This window comes from Sphaeramia orbicularis, chromosome 9 (assembly GCF_902148855.1).
Source record: "Sphaeramia orbicularis chromosome 9, fSphaOr1.1, whole genome shotgun sequence".
Classification (NCBI taxonomy): domain Eukaryota; kingdom Metazoa; phylum Chordata; class Actinopteri; order Kurtiformes; family Apogonidae; genus Sphaeramia; species Sphaeramia orbicularis.
The window spans coordinates 753,141-768,989 of NC_043965.1; the positions used below are offsets into that span (position 1 = coordinate 753,141).

At 42.4% G+C, this 15,849-nt stretch overlaps 1 protein-coding gene across 1 annotated transcript; it reads left to right on the forward strand.

Annotated features, from left to right (window-relative positions):
- The first annotated feature begins 9,724 nt into the window (after window positions 1-9,724).
- On the forward strand, window positions 9,725-14,940 carry LOC115425533 (perforin-1-like). Its single transcript, XM_030143165.1, has 10 exons — window positions 9,725-9,809; window positions 10,011-10,315; window positions 10,407-10,486; window positions 11,967-12,012; window positions 12,137-12,270; window positions 12,340-12,478; window positions 13,331-13,411; window positions 13,508-13,989; window positions 14,087-14,180; window positions 14,495-14,940. Exons 1-10 carry the CDS (start codon window positions 9,725-9,727, stop codon window positions 14,705-14,707), a joined length of 1,659 nt encoding a protein of 552 aa, XP_029999025.1. The 3' UTR covers window positions 14,708-14,940.
- The last annotated feature ends 909 nt before the right edge of the window (window positions 14,941-15,849 follow it).

Below are 15,849 nucleotides of genomic sequence, written 5' to 3' on the forward strand. Positions count from 1 at the left end.
AGGGTTTGATCTGATCCATGTGGACCTCTGTCCTCACACACTCTGGGGTTCATCATCTACAGCCGTAAACTCCCACAGAAACGTGGATGTGAATCTGTTTTTGGTTGTATATACCAGCCTGTTTGTTTTTCCGTTTCGAGTGTCTGGAGTTTCACTGTGCACAGTTGTATGGTACCCCCCCCCCCCCCGTGTCATTTGTTCTTATTACTTGTGCATTCTGCATATGTTCTATTTTCTGTGCAGATGGAAATAGAAAAGACAGTTAATGCTTTTTTATTCCTTCACGTAATGAGAATTGATAAGAAATCAGATCAAACAGTTGCCCAGTTAGCATTAGCAAGCTAGTGATTTAGCATAAAAGAAGATTCTCTTTATTTTTTTCCTTAAAGGTAAACCTTCAGAAGTTTAAACATTAAGCTAACATTTGATTTAAAATCAGCTAATTGGACATAAGACCTAAGCTGAAGTTACCCAGTTAGTGTTAGCTAGCTAGTGATTTAGCATAAAAGAAGGTTCTCTTTATTTTTTTTCCTTAAAGGTAAACCTTCAGAAGTGTGAACATTAAGCTAACATTAGCTTCTGAGGAAACATAAGGGACATTTGTACAAGAAATAAAAAACTTAAAACAGTTTGACTAAAATCAGACAGAATGCAAACAAGGAGCTAATAGCTAACATGCTAAACGGCTATCATGTTAGCTAATGTTAGCATGGTTCCTACTTTTTGCATCTTATTAGCTGTTTTGAACATGAATATTCTGGTGTTTGTTCAGAGAACATTAAAGCTCAGGTTTTACTGGATGAGCTAACGCAGCGTTAGCTTGTGCTGCTTCACTTCAGATTCAAAACGACAAAAATATGACATGATCACAAATGTAAAGGATTCATAAAATGGAGTCATTTTGTATTAGTTTATGAACCTCAAACAGGAAGTATTTTCCAAAGATTGTTTTTGTCGTTGCAGTTTTTGTTTGTTTTTGTCTGATATTTTTTGTCTTTAAATGATTCGGGAGCTAAACGTCGGAATGATGAACAGAAAATGAGCTTTTATTTGTGTAAAAATCCCCTCAGGTTGAGGACTCAGGACGGTAGACGGTCCAACCCGTCCAATAACTAAAATCAATAATGGAATTGGGATTGTTAAATTCTTATTAATTTCCATCCCTAGTTGTGTCAGTGTCTGGGCTGAACGTAGATCTACTGACCCCTGACCTCTGACCTCTGACCTCTGCCCATGTCACTGCTGTTAGAATTACCACCCACTGTACAGTCCATGTGTATTTGAAAGGCTGTGGGGTCATTCCATCCCAAATCAACCAGATTTCAGAAAGTCCCCCACATAACCCCCTCAGAAAATTCTGAAAAAATTCACACTTGTTCACCTACCAAATAAACCAACACATCCAACATTTTAATGTCATATCTGTAGTAGTTTAGCAGATACAGCCCTTTGAAAATTAATGGGGTTTTTTTGTTTGTTTGTTTTAAATTTTGCAAATGTGCTTTTGGTCCAACTTTGAGCAGCTCTCTGTCCTTAGGTATTCCATCCACACTGAAACTGACCGTCTGGGCTGAAATCCCCCTGAAAAGACCAGATTTGGCATCAGAAGAGTTGTAGGTGCCTTCATGTTTGGTCCATGAGGCCTTGGAATCAGGCCCAAAGGCTCATTCTTCAAATGTCCTCTCTCTTCAGGCTTGTACTGTGACAGAATGGATGAAAGTAGAGACGGAATTTTTTTTTGCATGGATTCTTCTGGTCCAGATGCAACAATCTACTGCAAAAAGATCACATTTACATGAAAAGTGTTGATGTGAGGACATGAATAAAATGGGTTGATTTCAATTTTTCACAAAAATACTCTGTATTTGAGCACCCAAATGACCATGTGGACAGTTAATGAACATTTGGACATTTTTACCTTGTCTTCATATATGTTTCAAGATGTTGTGCACAAAATTTTAGCTTTGGGATAGAACTGGTTCTATTTATTATTATTTATTATTTATTTATACTATTAATATTTTTTTACTGCATGACTATATTTTCTTCAAATTGGATACAAACGTAGGTGTAAATGGCATTTTTAACAGTAGAATGGCATTGATTATTGCACCAGTTCTGATAATACTGCAGATATTTGAACTAGGCTGTGGAATGAGGCCGGCGGTAGGTATGGGCAGGGGTGGGCTCAGCCCACCCAAATGTCTGTCTTGCCCACCTAATCGAAAGTTAAGGGAAAACATTTATCCAATAGAAAAACACAACAGACTACACTATTATTCGGCTCTTATTTGCGATTGGATGGGCAGCCTACAGCCTGCCCTATTCCATCAGTGATGGTTGTCATTATTGTTTTGCGTTTCCTGAGCGCTTCATTCGCTCGGACAGCAGCTCACAGTCTGTTTCTGGGCTGTAGGGAGTTCAACGTCTCTCCTGCACCTATTGAAGTCACTGCTGCACCTGTCGGGGTTTCTGTTTGATACCGCAATTCTTTCTATGAGTTTCACTGGATTTGTGGCTTGTTGACGTGCTCTTGGGCTGAGCACCATCTCTGGGCTCCTGCAGAGCAGCCGGCCCACTTCGGCGGCCACTCGCATCATGTTATGTACACACACACTGACTGAGATGAGCCGCTCGAAGGGGCGTGGCTGTGAAAATGACGTCAATTAACCACGTGAAGCCGTGCAGAGCTCGCTGACGCGGTAAGTGTAAAACAGCCTTAAAGCAGCACCAGTAAAACTCACACAGGGTCTTTCAACCGTCGCCCAAGGAAGGAACAAAAACTGAGTGAGGAGCAAATGATCTCTGTCACTAAATGATATGAATTATTCTGATAATTTTGTCCCGTTGGTTTATATGTAAATAGTTCTACTGACATTTTTTAAGTTCAGGGTTTTAGATGAAAAAGAAAGATTTGTTGTTTTCTGTGTCATTTGCCATTTTTCAGATTAAATTTGAATAAAACTTTTTTGGTTTGTGAAATATGAAAATATATAATTTCATTTTTTTATTTTTACTTTTGGCCCAGTTTCAGTTGTTTGTGCGGTCGTTCTATCTGTGCCACTTTTCAGTCTGAGTTTGAACTAGAGTAGACTGCCTCCTTTTTGTATAAATTCTGGCCACAGTGAGAATAATTTTTTTTATTAGTATGTAGTATTCATTCTTTTATTTTTCAAGCTCCAATGAAAAGAAATATGCACTGAGGACTTTTAAAATCATTTTTATTTTATATTAAAGCGTAAGTGAACACAGATGAGCTGCCAGACAATTGAATTCCTCTTTGAGGATCAATAAAGGGATTCTTAGATAAACCCCCAAACCGCTTCTTTTCAGTGCCGTCAGGACTGCAGTTCAAATTGTCAGGCTTCAGGACACTATTCGGCTTTGCTATCGTCTGTACACACCAACCAAGTGTTCCACCTGTTATTTCAACTAGCCCACCCTAATATGATAGACTAGGACCAGCCCTGGTGTGGAACTGCATGATGGTTCAGACAGAATAATTATCAATTTCCCAGAACTGGCTCAGGTTGATGCCTGTAGTAGAGACTTCTCAGAAATTGGATGGAGCTGGTCAGTTGACCCAGTTTCACCAGGGTCAATGACATAAATGTAGATTTCCCAGAATTTCCCAGAATTTTTATGATGCTGGCCAGCCTAATCTTCCTGTGACATTCCTCCTTTCAGATCAATCCAATAACACATTTTTCCTCCATGATGAATAAGTTTGTTCAGGATTATGAATAGAATTCCCAAAATTAGGCTGGACAGCATCATAAAAATTCTGGGAAATCTGAGCTACATTTCTGTCATTGACCCTGGTGAAACTGGGTCAGCTGACCAGCTCCATCCAATTTCCCAGAAGTCTCTACTACAGGCATCAACCTGAGCCAGTTCTGGGAAATCTATAATTATTCTATCTGAACCATCATGCAGTTCCACAGCCTAGTTCAAATATCTGCAGTATTATCAGAACTTGTCCAATAATCAATGCCATTCTACTGTTCAAAATGCCATTCACACCTACGTTTGGATACAATCTGAAGAAAATGTAATCTTGCAGTAAAAAAAAATATTAAAAACAGAACCAGTTCTATCCCAAAGCTAAAATTTTGTGCACAACATCTTGAAACATATATGAAGTAGGGCTGGGCAAGTTAATGCGATATTACCGCGTTAACGCATTCATTGAATAACGCTGACAATTTTTTTTTTATCTCACGTTAACGCCGTTTTATTATTATTCTGCCTTTCAAGTAAGTCTGAGTTGATTTATACATACGGACTCTTATTTTGAAACTCATGCTTTTATTTTGCCGGTCCACACACTGGTGCTGTGTGTACTGAGAGGAGAAAGAGAACTTTCCAAGTAATGCTGAATCAAACTGTGTGTAACTCCTGCAGTTCAACGCCTGTATGTATCAATCATTCTGTTGTTTGCTAAATAATTTCACATGCAAACGTGCCGTTAGAAACATGTTTATGACGTTATTTTGGATGTGTTTATTACAGTGTGTTATTAACATGTTTAAGCTAATTCGTTTATGCTAGCAGTCAGAGATGGGTTGCTAATTCTTTATGCAGGCTCATGTTAAGTTTATATAAATTCATTGGTTGTGTTTAGGTCTAATATGCCATCCTTTGAACTAACCTTCACTTATTTACGATGTGAATGTTGTATTAGCAGTCATTTTATCTCGATGCTAACTTGAATGGGAAAATCCATAGACATGCTAACGATTAGCATTTACAGCTTAATTTAAGATTTACAACGTCTTTTTATCCAACAACAAAGGCTCACATCAGAGATATTTGATACTATTCATTCTGACAACAAGTGAACATAAAATACTCACAGGCAAACGGTTTTGGGGCCATACAAACAGAGTGAAAGAAACGTGTCTGTTAGTTCGTTCTTGTGTCTGAAATGACTACGGTAACACCGAAAGGACAAAACATACGTTAGTGCAACTTATTCTGACCACTTCAGGGCCCCTTTTGCTTGCTTTGAACAACTGAACATCACATATTATTGGGCTTATTAGTATTAGTACTTATTAGTGGGACTAAGACTCCTGTCAATCACTCACAACTGTAAATACACTGGTGGGGACATAAACATGTGTAAAAGTAGTGGTTTTTTTACATGGACATTTTCATTTTAAATGTCTTCAGATGGTGGGGGTGAGAAGGACACAGTTGTTTGGAAGCACTGACGTGTAATTATTTTTATCACCGGAGTACTTCCAGTCTGAAATATCACTGAAAGGCAATACACGCTGTTGATGCCCCCCCCCCGCCCAACAACTATTTGGGGGGGAGGGGATTTCTGCGATTAAGCACGATTAATCGCAGAAATCCACGCGATTAATCGCGATTAAAAATTTTAATAGCTGCCCAGCACTAATATGAAGACAAGGGAAAAATGTCCAAATGTTCATTAACATTTAATGGGTAATTTCGGTGCTCAAATAAAGAGTATTTTTGTGAAAAATTGAAATCAACCCGTTTTATTCATGTCCTCACATCAACACTTTTCATTAAATGTGGTCTTTTTCAGTATATTGTTGCATCTGGACCAGAAAAATCCAGGGAAAAACATGAGGTGTTTCCATTCATCCATTCTGTCACAGTACAAGCCTGAAGAGAGAGGACATTTGAACAATGAGCCTTTGGGCCTGATTTCAAGGCCTCATGGACCAAAGAAGAAAGCACCTTCAACTATTTGGATGCCAAATCTGGTCTTTTCAGGGGGATTTCAGCCCAGACAGTCAGTGTCAGCAGTGTGGATGGAATACCTAAGGACAGAGAGCTGCTCAAAGTTGGCCCAAAAGCAAATTTGTAAAATTAAAAAAAAAAAAAAAAAAAAATTCAAAGGGTTGTATCTGCTAAACTATTACAGATATGACATGAAAATTATGGATGTGTTGGTTTATCTGGTAGGTGAACAAGTGTGAATTTTTTCAGAATTTTCTGAGGGGGTCATGTCGGGACCATTGATTGAATTGCCATGGAATGGCCCTGTGTACTTCTTGTGTGTACTCTCTGCAGTACTGTGTGTACTCTAACTCATAATCTACTGGTATTACCCACTTATTTACCATTAAGTTCAGCCAATTAAGACATGGTATATCTTTAAATCATTTCATCCAAACATTGCTCAAACCAAAACCCAACTACACACTAATTACACACTCAAAAAACCCCTAAATCTGCACAAATCTTTGAAATCCTGAAGTTCTAATTCTATTACTGTCTCTTTTTCGCTACTGTTACTTCCACCATTTTCCTGGTGGTGCAGAAACCAGATTATGCGCGGCACAGTATGGACGTCTCTGATTGGTCCATGTGAGGCACTTTTCTGCCAATGGAAATGCTGCGATATGTTTTCTTTCATGAGGCACTTTCTGTTTGTAAAAAAAAACTCCCTCAGAAGCCCATCTGTACCGTCAGTGAATCCACACTGAATGGAACGATGCAGTCGGAAACGGAAACGACGACACAACACAACCAGGAGGAGAACGATTTATACAAGAAAGGGTTTGAGGAAACAGTGTTCATAAATGTAACACGTAACGCCATAAACAGTAGAAATTTTGGGAAGCAGAAAGTACTGATAATTAAAGCAAAATGTTTGTCTGTCCATCTTTCCGACTATCCATCCACCCATCCATCCATCCATTCAATCTTTGTATTTTTTTATTGATTGCTGATGTGGGATGACTGTGTTTGTGGAGTGCTGACCACATAATAAAGTAAATCTATCTATCTATCTATCTATCTATCTATCTATCTATCTATCTATCTATCTATCTATCTATCTATCTATCTATCTATGTCTGCATTATTGTTTGTACTATCCATCCATCCATTATTTTCCACTTCTTCCGGGGCCGGGTCGCGGGGGTAACAGTCTAAGCAGGGATGCCCAGACTTCCCTCTCCCCAGACTCCTCTTCCAGCTCTTCCGGGGGGACCCCGAGGCGTTCCCAGGCCAGCCGAGAGACATAGTCTCTCCAACGTGTCCTGGGTCTTCCCCAAGGTCTCCTCCCGGTGGGACATGTCCGGAACACCTCCCCAGGGAGGCGTCCAGGAGGCATCCGAAACAGATACCCGAGCCACCTCAGCTGGCCCCTCTCGACGCGGAGGAGCAGCGGCTCTACTCCGAGCTCCTCCCTGGTGACTGAGCTCCTCCCCCTATCCCTAAGGGTGCGCCCAGCCACCCTGCGGAGGAAACTCATTTGGACCGCTTGTATCCGGGATCTGGTCCTTTTGGTCCTGACCCAAAGCTCATGACCATAGGTGAGGGTAGGAACGTAGACTGACGGTAAATCCAGAGCTTCTCCTCTCTGCTCAGCTCCTTCTGAACCACAACAGACGGGTACAGCGACTGCATCACTGCAGACGCTGCACCGATCCGTCTGTCAATCTGACGCTCCATCCTTCCCTCACTCGTGAACAAGACCCCAAGATACTTAAACTCCTCCACTTGGGGCAAAGACTCTCCACCAACCCGGAGAGGGCAGACCACCTTTTTCCGGTCGAGAACCATGGTGGTGATTTGGAGGTGCTGATCCTCAACCCGCTCACTTCACACTTGTCTGCAAACCACCCCAGTGTACGCTGAAGGTCCAGGTTCGATGAGGCCAACAGGACAACATCATCTGCAAAAAGCAGAGATGAAATCCTGTGGTCCCCAAACCGGACCCCCTCCGGCCCCTGGCTGCACCTAGAAATTCTGTCCATAAAAATTATGAACAGAACCAGTGACAAAGGGCAGCCCTGCCGGAGTCCAACATGCACCTGGAACAGGTCTGACTTACTGCCGGCAATGCGAACCAGGCTCCTGCTTCGGTCATACAAGGACCGGACTGCCCTTAGCAAAGGGCCCCGGACCCCATACTCCCGAAGCACCCCCCACAGGATACCACGAGGGACACGGTCGAACGCCTTCTCCAAATCCACAAAACACATGTGGACTGGTTGGGCGAACTCCCATGAACCCTCGAGCACCCGATGGAGAGTATAGAGCTGGTCCAGCGTTTTGTTTGTACTACAGTACAGATATGAAAGAATGAACTTAAGTACAGAAACAAAGTACAAATACTTAGTTGCATTCCACCACTGGGTAAAAGTCAATCTTGCGTCATATGAGTCCATCTTAGAAATTCATATTTGGCCCAAACATTCACCTGGACTCAAGAATAAACTCAGATTTTGAAGGTGAGTGGTCCAGGTGGCCTCACAAAACATGTTGTAACTCAAGAATGAATGCACGAATTTTGACCATTTTCGGAGATGTGCATGAACAGGCAATGACAGCAAATGCAACACAGTAAGAAATGAGCAGGTAGAGATGGTGGGATTTGGGTCAAATTGGTGGACATGGGCAGATGGGTTGGGGGTAGGAGGCAGTCCAAGGGGAAAAAGATGGATGTTCGGGGTGACTGATGGAAATGATGATGACGACTTTTGTTGGATGCAGTGATGTTGGTACTGAAGAAGGAGCTGAGCCATGAGATGAAACTCATCCTAAACGTCTCCACATGGAGGACAGGATTAAAGTCTGAGACCAGAGGAGGACTTTGGAAATCTGGGACAGGCTCAGTGTGGAGGTTTTGGTCTTTCTGGTTCAGCTGCCTGGTTCCATTGGCTGGAAGATAATGTGGAGGAGATCATGAGGTTTGTGGGTGTTAAATGTACTTTCAAGGTCATTTATGCCGCGTTTCCACTACATGGTATCGGCTCGACTTGACTCGACTCGGCCTTTTTGCGTTTCCATTACGAAAAAGGACCTGGAATCTGGTACCCGGTACTACTTTTTTGGTATCACCTTCGCCAAGGTTCCAGGACTGGGGACCAGATACTAAAACATGACATTTGAACACTGCAGACCACTGATTGGTCAGAGAGTCGTCTCTGTGACCCATCGTTTCACAAAAAACAGATGCAGAAGTTTCCAGTAAATCTGTCGGTAGGTTAATCCACATGATGACAGTCTGTAAAACTAAACCATGGTTTGTCGAGGAGGTTCAGATGGAAAAATTCACCATGAGTTTGACGAGAGAACACAAAACGAGTGAGTTTATCAGCAACTCTGAGCAGACGACACGGAAGTAACGCGCCACATTGCTATGACGACCAGGTACTGTAAAGTAAGTAGTATCCTGTCATGGAAACGGTCTCCAGAAATAGGACCTGGTACCAGAGTTGAGCCGAGCCGAGTCGAGTCAAGCCGATTCCATGTAGTGGAAACGCAGCATTAGACAATGATGGAATGTGTCTAAATGTCAAATCTTTGTTCGATAAAAGAAAATAGAGCCTCGAAAACCTGTTCCAATCTTATCAGAAATGCAACATCCATTTAGCTGCTAGCTAGCGGCTAATGGGATGGCCCACATACCTCGCCCTCTGTCAACTGACTCAGCATGTCTCAGAAGGTCTGACCATGGTAGGGTCATTGTTTCTTGATCGTTGGTTTTCCCGCTGGATGCCAACTAGCAGCTAATATTAATGACTAGTGGGAGTCAGTGACATCGCTTCCAGTCAGTTGAGCCCGGTGATCAGATCTGAACAGCCTTATAATGACATGTACTTTGTTTTGGTACAGACTTTTCTGCACAGATATTTACTGCTTTGACTTCACGTTAAAATGAGCTCACGTTTTAGGTGGTAGAAAAGGGCTTTTGAGAAACCATTTGGAGCAGTTCAGACCCCTGATAGGTATGTCCCATAACCAGGACAAACTGGGCCAAACCCAGTGTCCCAGACAGGGAGGTGTGGGGGTTGTTCCTCAGCTGTTCTTTGCAGGTATCTAGCTGTCATATGTTGACTTCAGCTACCTCCTCATTTAAGCTAGCAGCTGTTTCTGGGTTCACTAGAGGTGATTCTTTTCAGTGAAAATCCTCAAAACCTGCCGGAGTTCTTCACCACCTCTTTTCTTCTACGAAAGCGTCTAAGTCAAAGTGAAACACGCTGATTTGTCTTTTGTCTTTGTTTGTTATTTTCCAGTGTCACCTCCAGCCATCCTCTCCTCTCAATCCTCACCTCGCCCCCACCTCCTCCTCCTCCTCCTCCTCCTCCTCCTCCTCCTCCTCCTCCTATGTCCTACCTCCTCTGGTGTCTTCTGTGAGATCAGGAACTTCAGTCAGTGTATGGCAGCTCCCTATGCACCAGGACACAACCTGGTGGGGGAGAGTTTGGATGTGGTCACCTACGAGCGTAAAGACATCCATCCGATCAACATGGATATCATGTCTAAAAAAAGGACATGTTATCTCTGCCTGAACCGCCTACAAGGCAACCAGCTGCAGAAGGTGACTCACAAGTACTTCAGTATTTCTTTTCACAGACTCATGGGTAATATGTATCACCAACTTGACCATGTTGTTGTTACATTATTTTCAGGTTCCATTCTCTGCTCATTTTTGGAAAGACGAGCCTAGCTACATAACTGAAGCTATCAGTAAAGGGCATTCCTCTGTAAGGTATGTCTGTTCTTCAACATATGTGCTGTTAAAGGACTGTGCTTTTAATGAAGGTGGTGAGGGACGTTAGCTTAAAAATGTGTCATATGTGCTACACCTGCCCAATCAGGAAGTAACACCCTCAGGTCAACATCACTTCATCCACCTCACTATGAAACTCAGACCTGGATCTGAACAACGTCAGATGAAGACCAGTTGTGTTTCCTCTACCGAAGCTGTTAGCATCAGTCTGAGTCCAGCTCCTGTCTGTCAGTGTCGTCCAAGAGCGACAGGATGACGGCTTAATGATCTGACTAGACCATTCCTGTGGTTCTGGTTGGTATTAGGACTCTTTGGAGGCTGGTGCACTGGCCTGACCAGGTCTTGTGTGGACCACGACATCGACAGAGTTCTTCTTTGTCAGACAAGAGGCTGTTCCCAGGAGTGGAGGTGACTGAGACAGCAACAGCAAAGGAGGTCAAGTCCTGTCAGTGGTCCATGTAATAAGTTCCTTTTCCACCAGATTCCCAGGTACTTCTTTACCTGGGTAAAAGAATTCCTGGTAATCTGTGTACTTTGCATTTCCACTGCACCCCAAAGGTCCTGAAAATGTATTCAAATGAGGCTCGAGTCGTATTTTTAGCCGACTACTCGAAGTCTGGCAGAATTTCTTTGACACATATTCAGCATTTGTTCATCGAGGTCCCAGTTGCCTGGTTTGTATTTGTTGAATACACTCTGTAACATGTTCAGATGGACAGACAGATTATTACAATGCACTCATAGGAGTGAGACGAATACGCTCGCCTTGGCTCAAGCTGAATAATGTATTCATCAAACAGACGTGGTCATCGTCCACTGCTCGTAGCTTCTCTTTTGATCCGTTTTCCAAATGATCAAAACACAAACGGAGAAGTTCGTAGAGTTGGAATAAACGAGGCCCTCAGATGTTCTTCATGTGACAGACGTTACTGTTGGACATGCCCTGGAGTAACTCTGGTGTCCTTTTTAGACCCTCTAGAAAGACTTTCCAAACCACTCCTCAAACTGTACAGATTTATTGTTTATTGCTCAACATGCATTTGGTCCTTTTTTCCGAAGATACCCCCAGATGTGCAGTGAAATGTGACCAAGAGACAACTCATCAATTTCTGAAGCAGTCACAAAACAGCCCATCCCTTCACTCGCCCAAATATTCCAAATCTTGTACCTCAAAGACATTAATGACTGTCAATGTAGTATTTACGGAGTCGTTCTATGTGAGTAGTCCTCTAACTGGAGCTCCAGCTGACCCTGGTTCTTCTGAGCTCCATAGTTTCTATTACACACTGTTTGGTCGTTACCTCCTGATTGGACAGTGATAAATAGTTGGATACTGAGGCGTTGTCTCACACGTGGAGAAACAATAGTGAAGGCTTTGCACGTGTTCATAGAACTAGACATCCGGTTACTACTGTTTAAGAAACAAAGGTTGTTCATTTTTTGATATGACTGTCCACAGTTCACTGGTAAATATGGTGAAATTAAAGGACATGTACGACTGGAAGGTAAGAAACCTTTCAAAGCTAATATGTAACAGATGTAGATGCACATTACTCACTCTGTTCATAATACTGCACACCTTCTTCATTGCTGTGATGGTACGTCAACAATCTCATGACCTTCTTTCAGGTTGGAGCCGATTTGAAGGTGGCTAAACTGAATGTTGGAGGAGGACATTCTGACTCGTTTGAATTTGCACAATCCAGAAATGATGACGACCACTACACCTTCAGCTCACACTGGCAGCGTTTTTCTTTGTACAGGTAGGGTTTAAAGATGCCTGCATTGTTGTCAGGGTTTGAACGGAGCTCAGGTTCTGTTCTGTTTTTTAGGCACGCTGTGACCAACAAGCGACGTCTCAACGACGGTTTTAAGAATGATGTGAAAAAGCTGCCAAGATCCTATAACTCTGCAACCAAAGATGAATACAGAGAGTTCATACGTAAATACGGCACTCATTACATCCATCGGGTGAATGACACATTTATATTATTAAGGCTTCAGCTAGCAATGCAAAGACCTGTGAAGACCCTATTGTATCTGCCGTGCTTTTTGTTCATTACACATTCCTTCACATTTTTGAGAGCTTCAGCATGCATGAAAACTTTTTTTTTGTGTAACAAAATCATGAGTTGCAGAAAAAAATTTGATATTTTATTGCTGTTGTAAACAAATATTCAAAAAGCACTCAGTAGCGCCCCCTAAAGACCACTACTCCCAGGCCACATTGTCTGATTGGAATTAAATTTGGTATATGTATGTGTCTCAATGAGATATACAAAAAAAAGTCAACTTGGTCGATGACGTCACACCAACATGAAGTCGGCCATTTTGAATTTTGTCACCATTTTTGGCGATTCACTGTCCAACATGATATCATGACTTGCGTAAGTATACATGCCACTTTTAATTGGCATGTTATCTGTACGTATTTTAAGCTTTTTGGGTGTACTGTATATTCACGCCACATCAAATACCATGCACTGAGGGTTAGGGTTATGTCAACTGGAGATCTTGACGTTAATTGGCACGCGATCAAAGAGCGTCGAATAACACACGAAAGGTAAAAAATGTGTACGTATAGCACATCAAATGCCATAAGAACTGACTTACTGGATTGGAAATATCTAGGAGCTGTCGCAGATGAAGGTCAACCGATGGATCAACAGAAGATAAAGACCATGACCTGTGACCTCTGGAAGGAGGTGGAACCATGATGATGATGATGATGATGATGATGGGATATGGATGATGCCTGCTTATTTTCTTCTTTGAATACACTACACTTCTATATGTACTAAACTCTATTGGCTGTAATTTTAGGTCACTCTTGGAGGACAAATCAGACGACTTGCAGCGACACGTACGTGTTTATCCAGACTGAATGACATCTCCACTAGCGATGTATGTGGAGTAAATATTTGTCAAATGCACATTTATTTATCCTTTATTTAACCATGAAACATAGAAATTAACCTGATTTCCCTTCCTGTTCTCTAGTCACAGACGTGTATATCCCTGGATCTGGAAGTGGGTCTCGGATTGGCCAGACTAAAGTCTTCATGCTCCGATTTCCTAAAGAACAGGCATATGAAGGGCTCCTATTCTGCTGGTCTGTATGTAGAGGAAACAATGGTGAGGGGAGGCGATCCTTGGAGCGGGTTGGTTTCTAGCGAGCACCCTGACTCTAAGGGCTATCATCAGTGGAAGGAATCCCTGAAGCGCATCCCTATGATTGTTGATTTCGTCAAAAAACCACTCTATGATCTGGTGAATGAAAAGGCAAAACATGGACTGGAAGATGCCATAAATGCATACATAAGGGACCCGGACATCAAATTTTCAGCCACAAATTTCGTCACAGAACGATCCTGTAGCCATCATGGTGACTGCTGCCCCGAACGGCTGGGGCAGGGCTGGCTGACGGTGACCATTCTCCGAGGCTTTCGTCTGTATGGTGATGTACTCAGTGCCACTGAAGGGTAAGTCAGGAAACGGCAAAGATACAGGAGGAGGGGTGATGGACACCACATACACACACTGAGAAAGTTTCACTTTCACATTTTTTATCTACTACAGGTATGTTGAGATATCATACGGTGGAAAATTCGACAGCACCCGAATGATTCAGTCAAACGACCCTCAGTGGGACGAGACGTTTTATCTGGGTTTGGTAGGTATCCACTTTAAATGGACAGGTGGAACCATCCTTCCAAATCAAAATCTAAACCAGTGAAAGTTAAATGATCCACAGACTGTTTGTAGAACGAGACCAGAACCAGAACCAGTCACTGTAGGGTACAGTCTGACCTCAGTTTGACTCAAAACAGTCCATCTGTGTTTGGTTCTGGACCAGTAGGGGTGGTCTCTCTGCTTTCATTATGTTTCAGTACGTGGTGGTTTGCAGAACACCTGAGGAGGAACAGGTGTATGATGGTAACCTGTGTTTCTGGTTTTTGATTTGATGTTTTTCCATTTTTTATGCAGGTGGACACTACACTGACACTGACCCTTGAGCTCAGAGATAAAGATCCATTCCGTGAGGAGAGGCTGTTCTATTGTGAATGGGATGTGAGGAAGGGGTCACATCCATTGAGCTGCAAACATAAGTATGGCGTCATCACGGCTGAATATTCACTCGAGTGTGTCTCCCACCTCACAGGAGACAAGTGTGACATATATGAAAAAATGTCAGTTTAATAGTTTGAGGACATTTCAGAGCCTGAACTTCATCCCTTTTATTACAGTATAGACACAGTCCTTTACCTTTTATCACAGTATCTGTATTAATACTGGAGGAAACTCTGTATGCATGTCCTCTGAGATGTATGTTTGAGTCACACTACAGTCTGAAGGTCCAGTTAAAGAATGAAACTGGACTCAGGTTTGGAAGGTGTGTGGAAAATAACAGACAATAAAAACATACATGAACAGCAGCTTCTGTCTGATGTGGTTTTTTCCACAAAGAGGAAAAACCTTCCACATCCTGTCTCACTTCTCAGGGACAAAATTACCCACGATCTCTGTTTGGGCCGTGGCTCCGGACGTGGAGTGGGTCGCTCAATAACCAAAGGGCTGGTGGTTCAAATCCCACTCTAGTCATGTGCTGTTGTGTCCTCGGGCAAGACACTTCACCCACCTTACCTCCAGTGTTTGAATTACCCCAGGGCAGCTGTGGCTACAAACTAAGTTTACCTCCACCAGAGTGGAGAATGTGAGGGCGAATGAATAATGGGTCCATTGTATGGTTGCAGCATCTAGTGGTCGTCAGTGGTATTACAGTGAGCTGAAGTCCTTTCCCGTTCGTCTTCACTCACCCAGGTCTGAATCCAACCAAAAAAAACTATGGGCGTGTTCATGTTTGACAAACAGTTAAAGCTGCACATGGACAGAAAAGACTCCAGTCAGTTCTGTTCTTTAGTCTTTATGTCGCAGGTGTCAAACATGCGACCCGGGGGCCAAATCTGCCCCCCCGCCACCAAAGGTTCCATTCCGGCCCTGCAGGATGAAAGTGCAAAAATGAACCTGAACAGTCCAGGTTTTCCAAATCCTTTTGGTTCAGGTTCCACATACAGACCAATGTGATCTACAGTCAAAATAACAACACAATAACCCAGAAATAATGACAAGGACAAATTTACTTTGTGAAAAATTATGTGGAGAAATTTAAGTGAAAAAAAATAAGATTACACTGTAAAAATATTTACATTTACAAAACTATTCTTTCACAATAAAACGCAAATAAACACATGAATAAAAACAAAGATGAGCAACTCGACATTGTCATGCCTGCAGCCAGACGTTAGTCTGGTTTTGTCTGTCTTTTATGTTTTGTTTGTCAC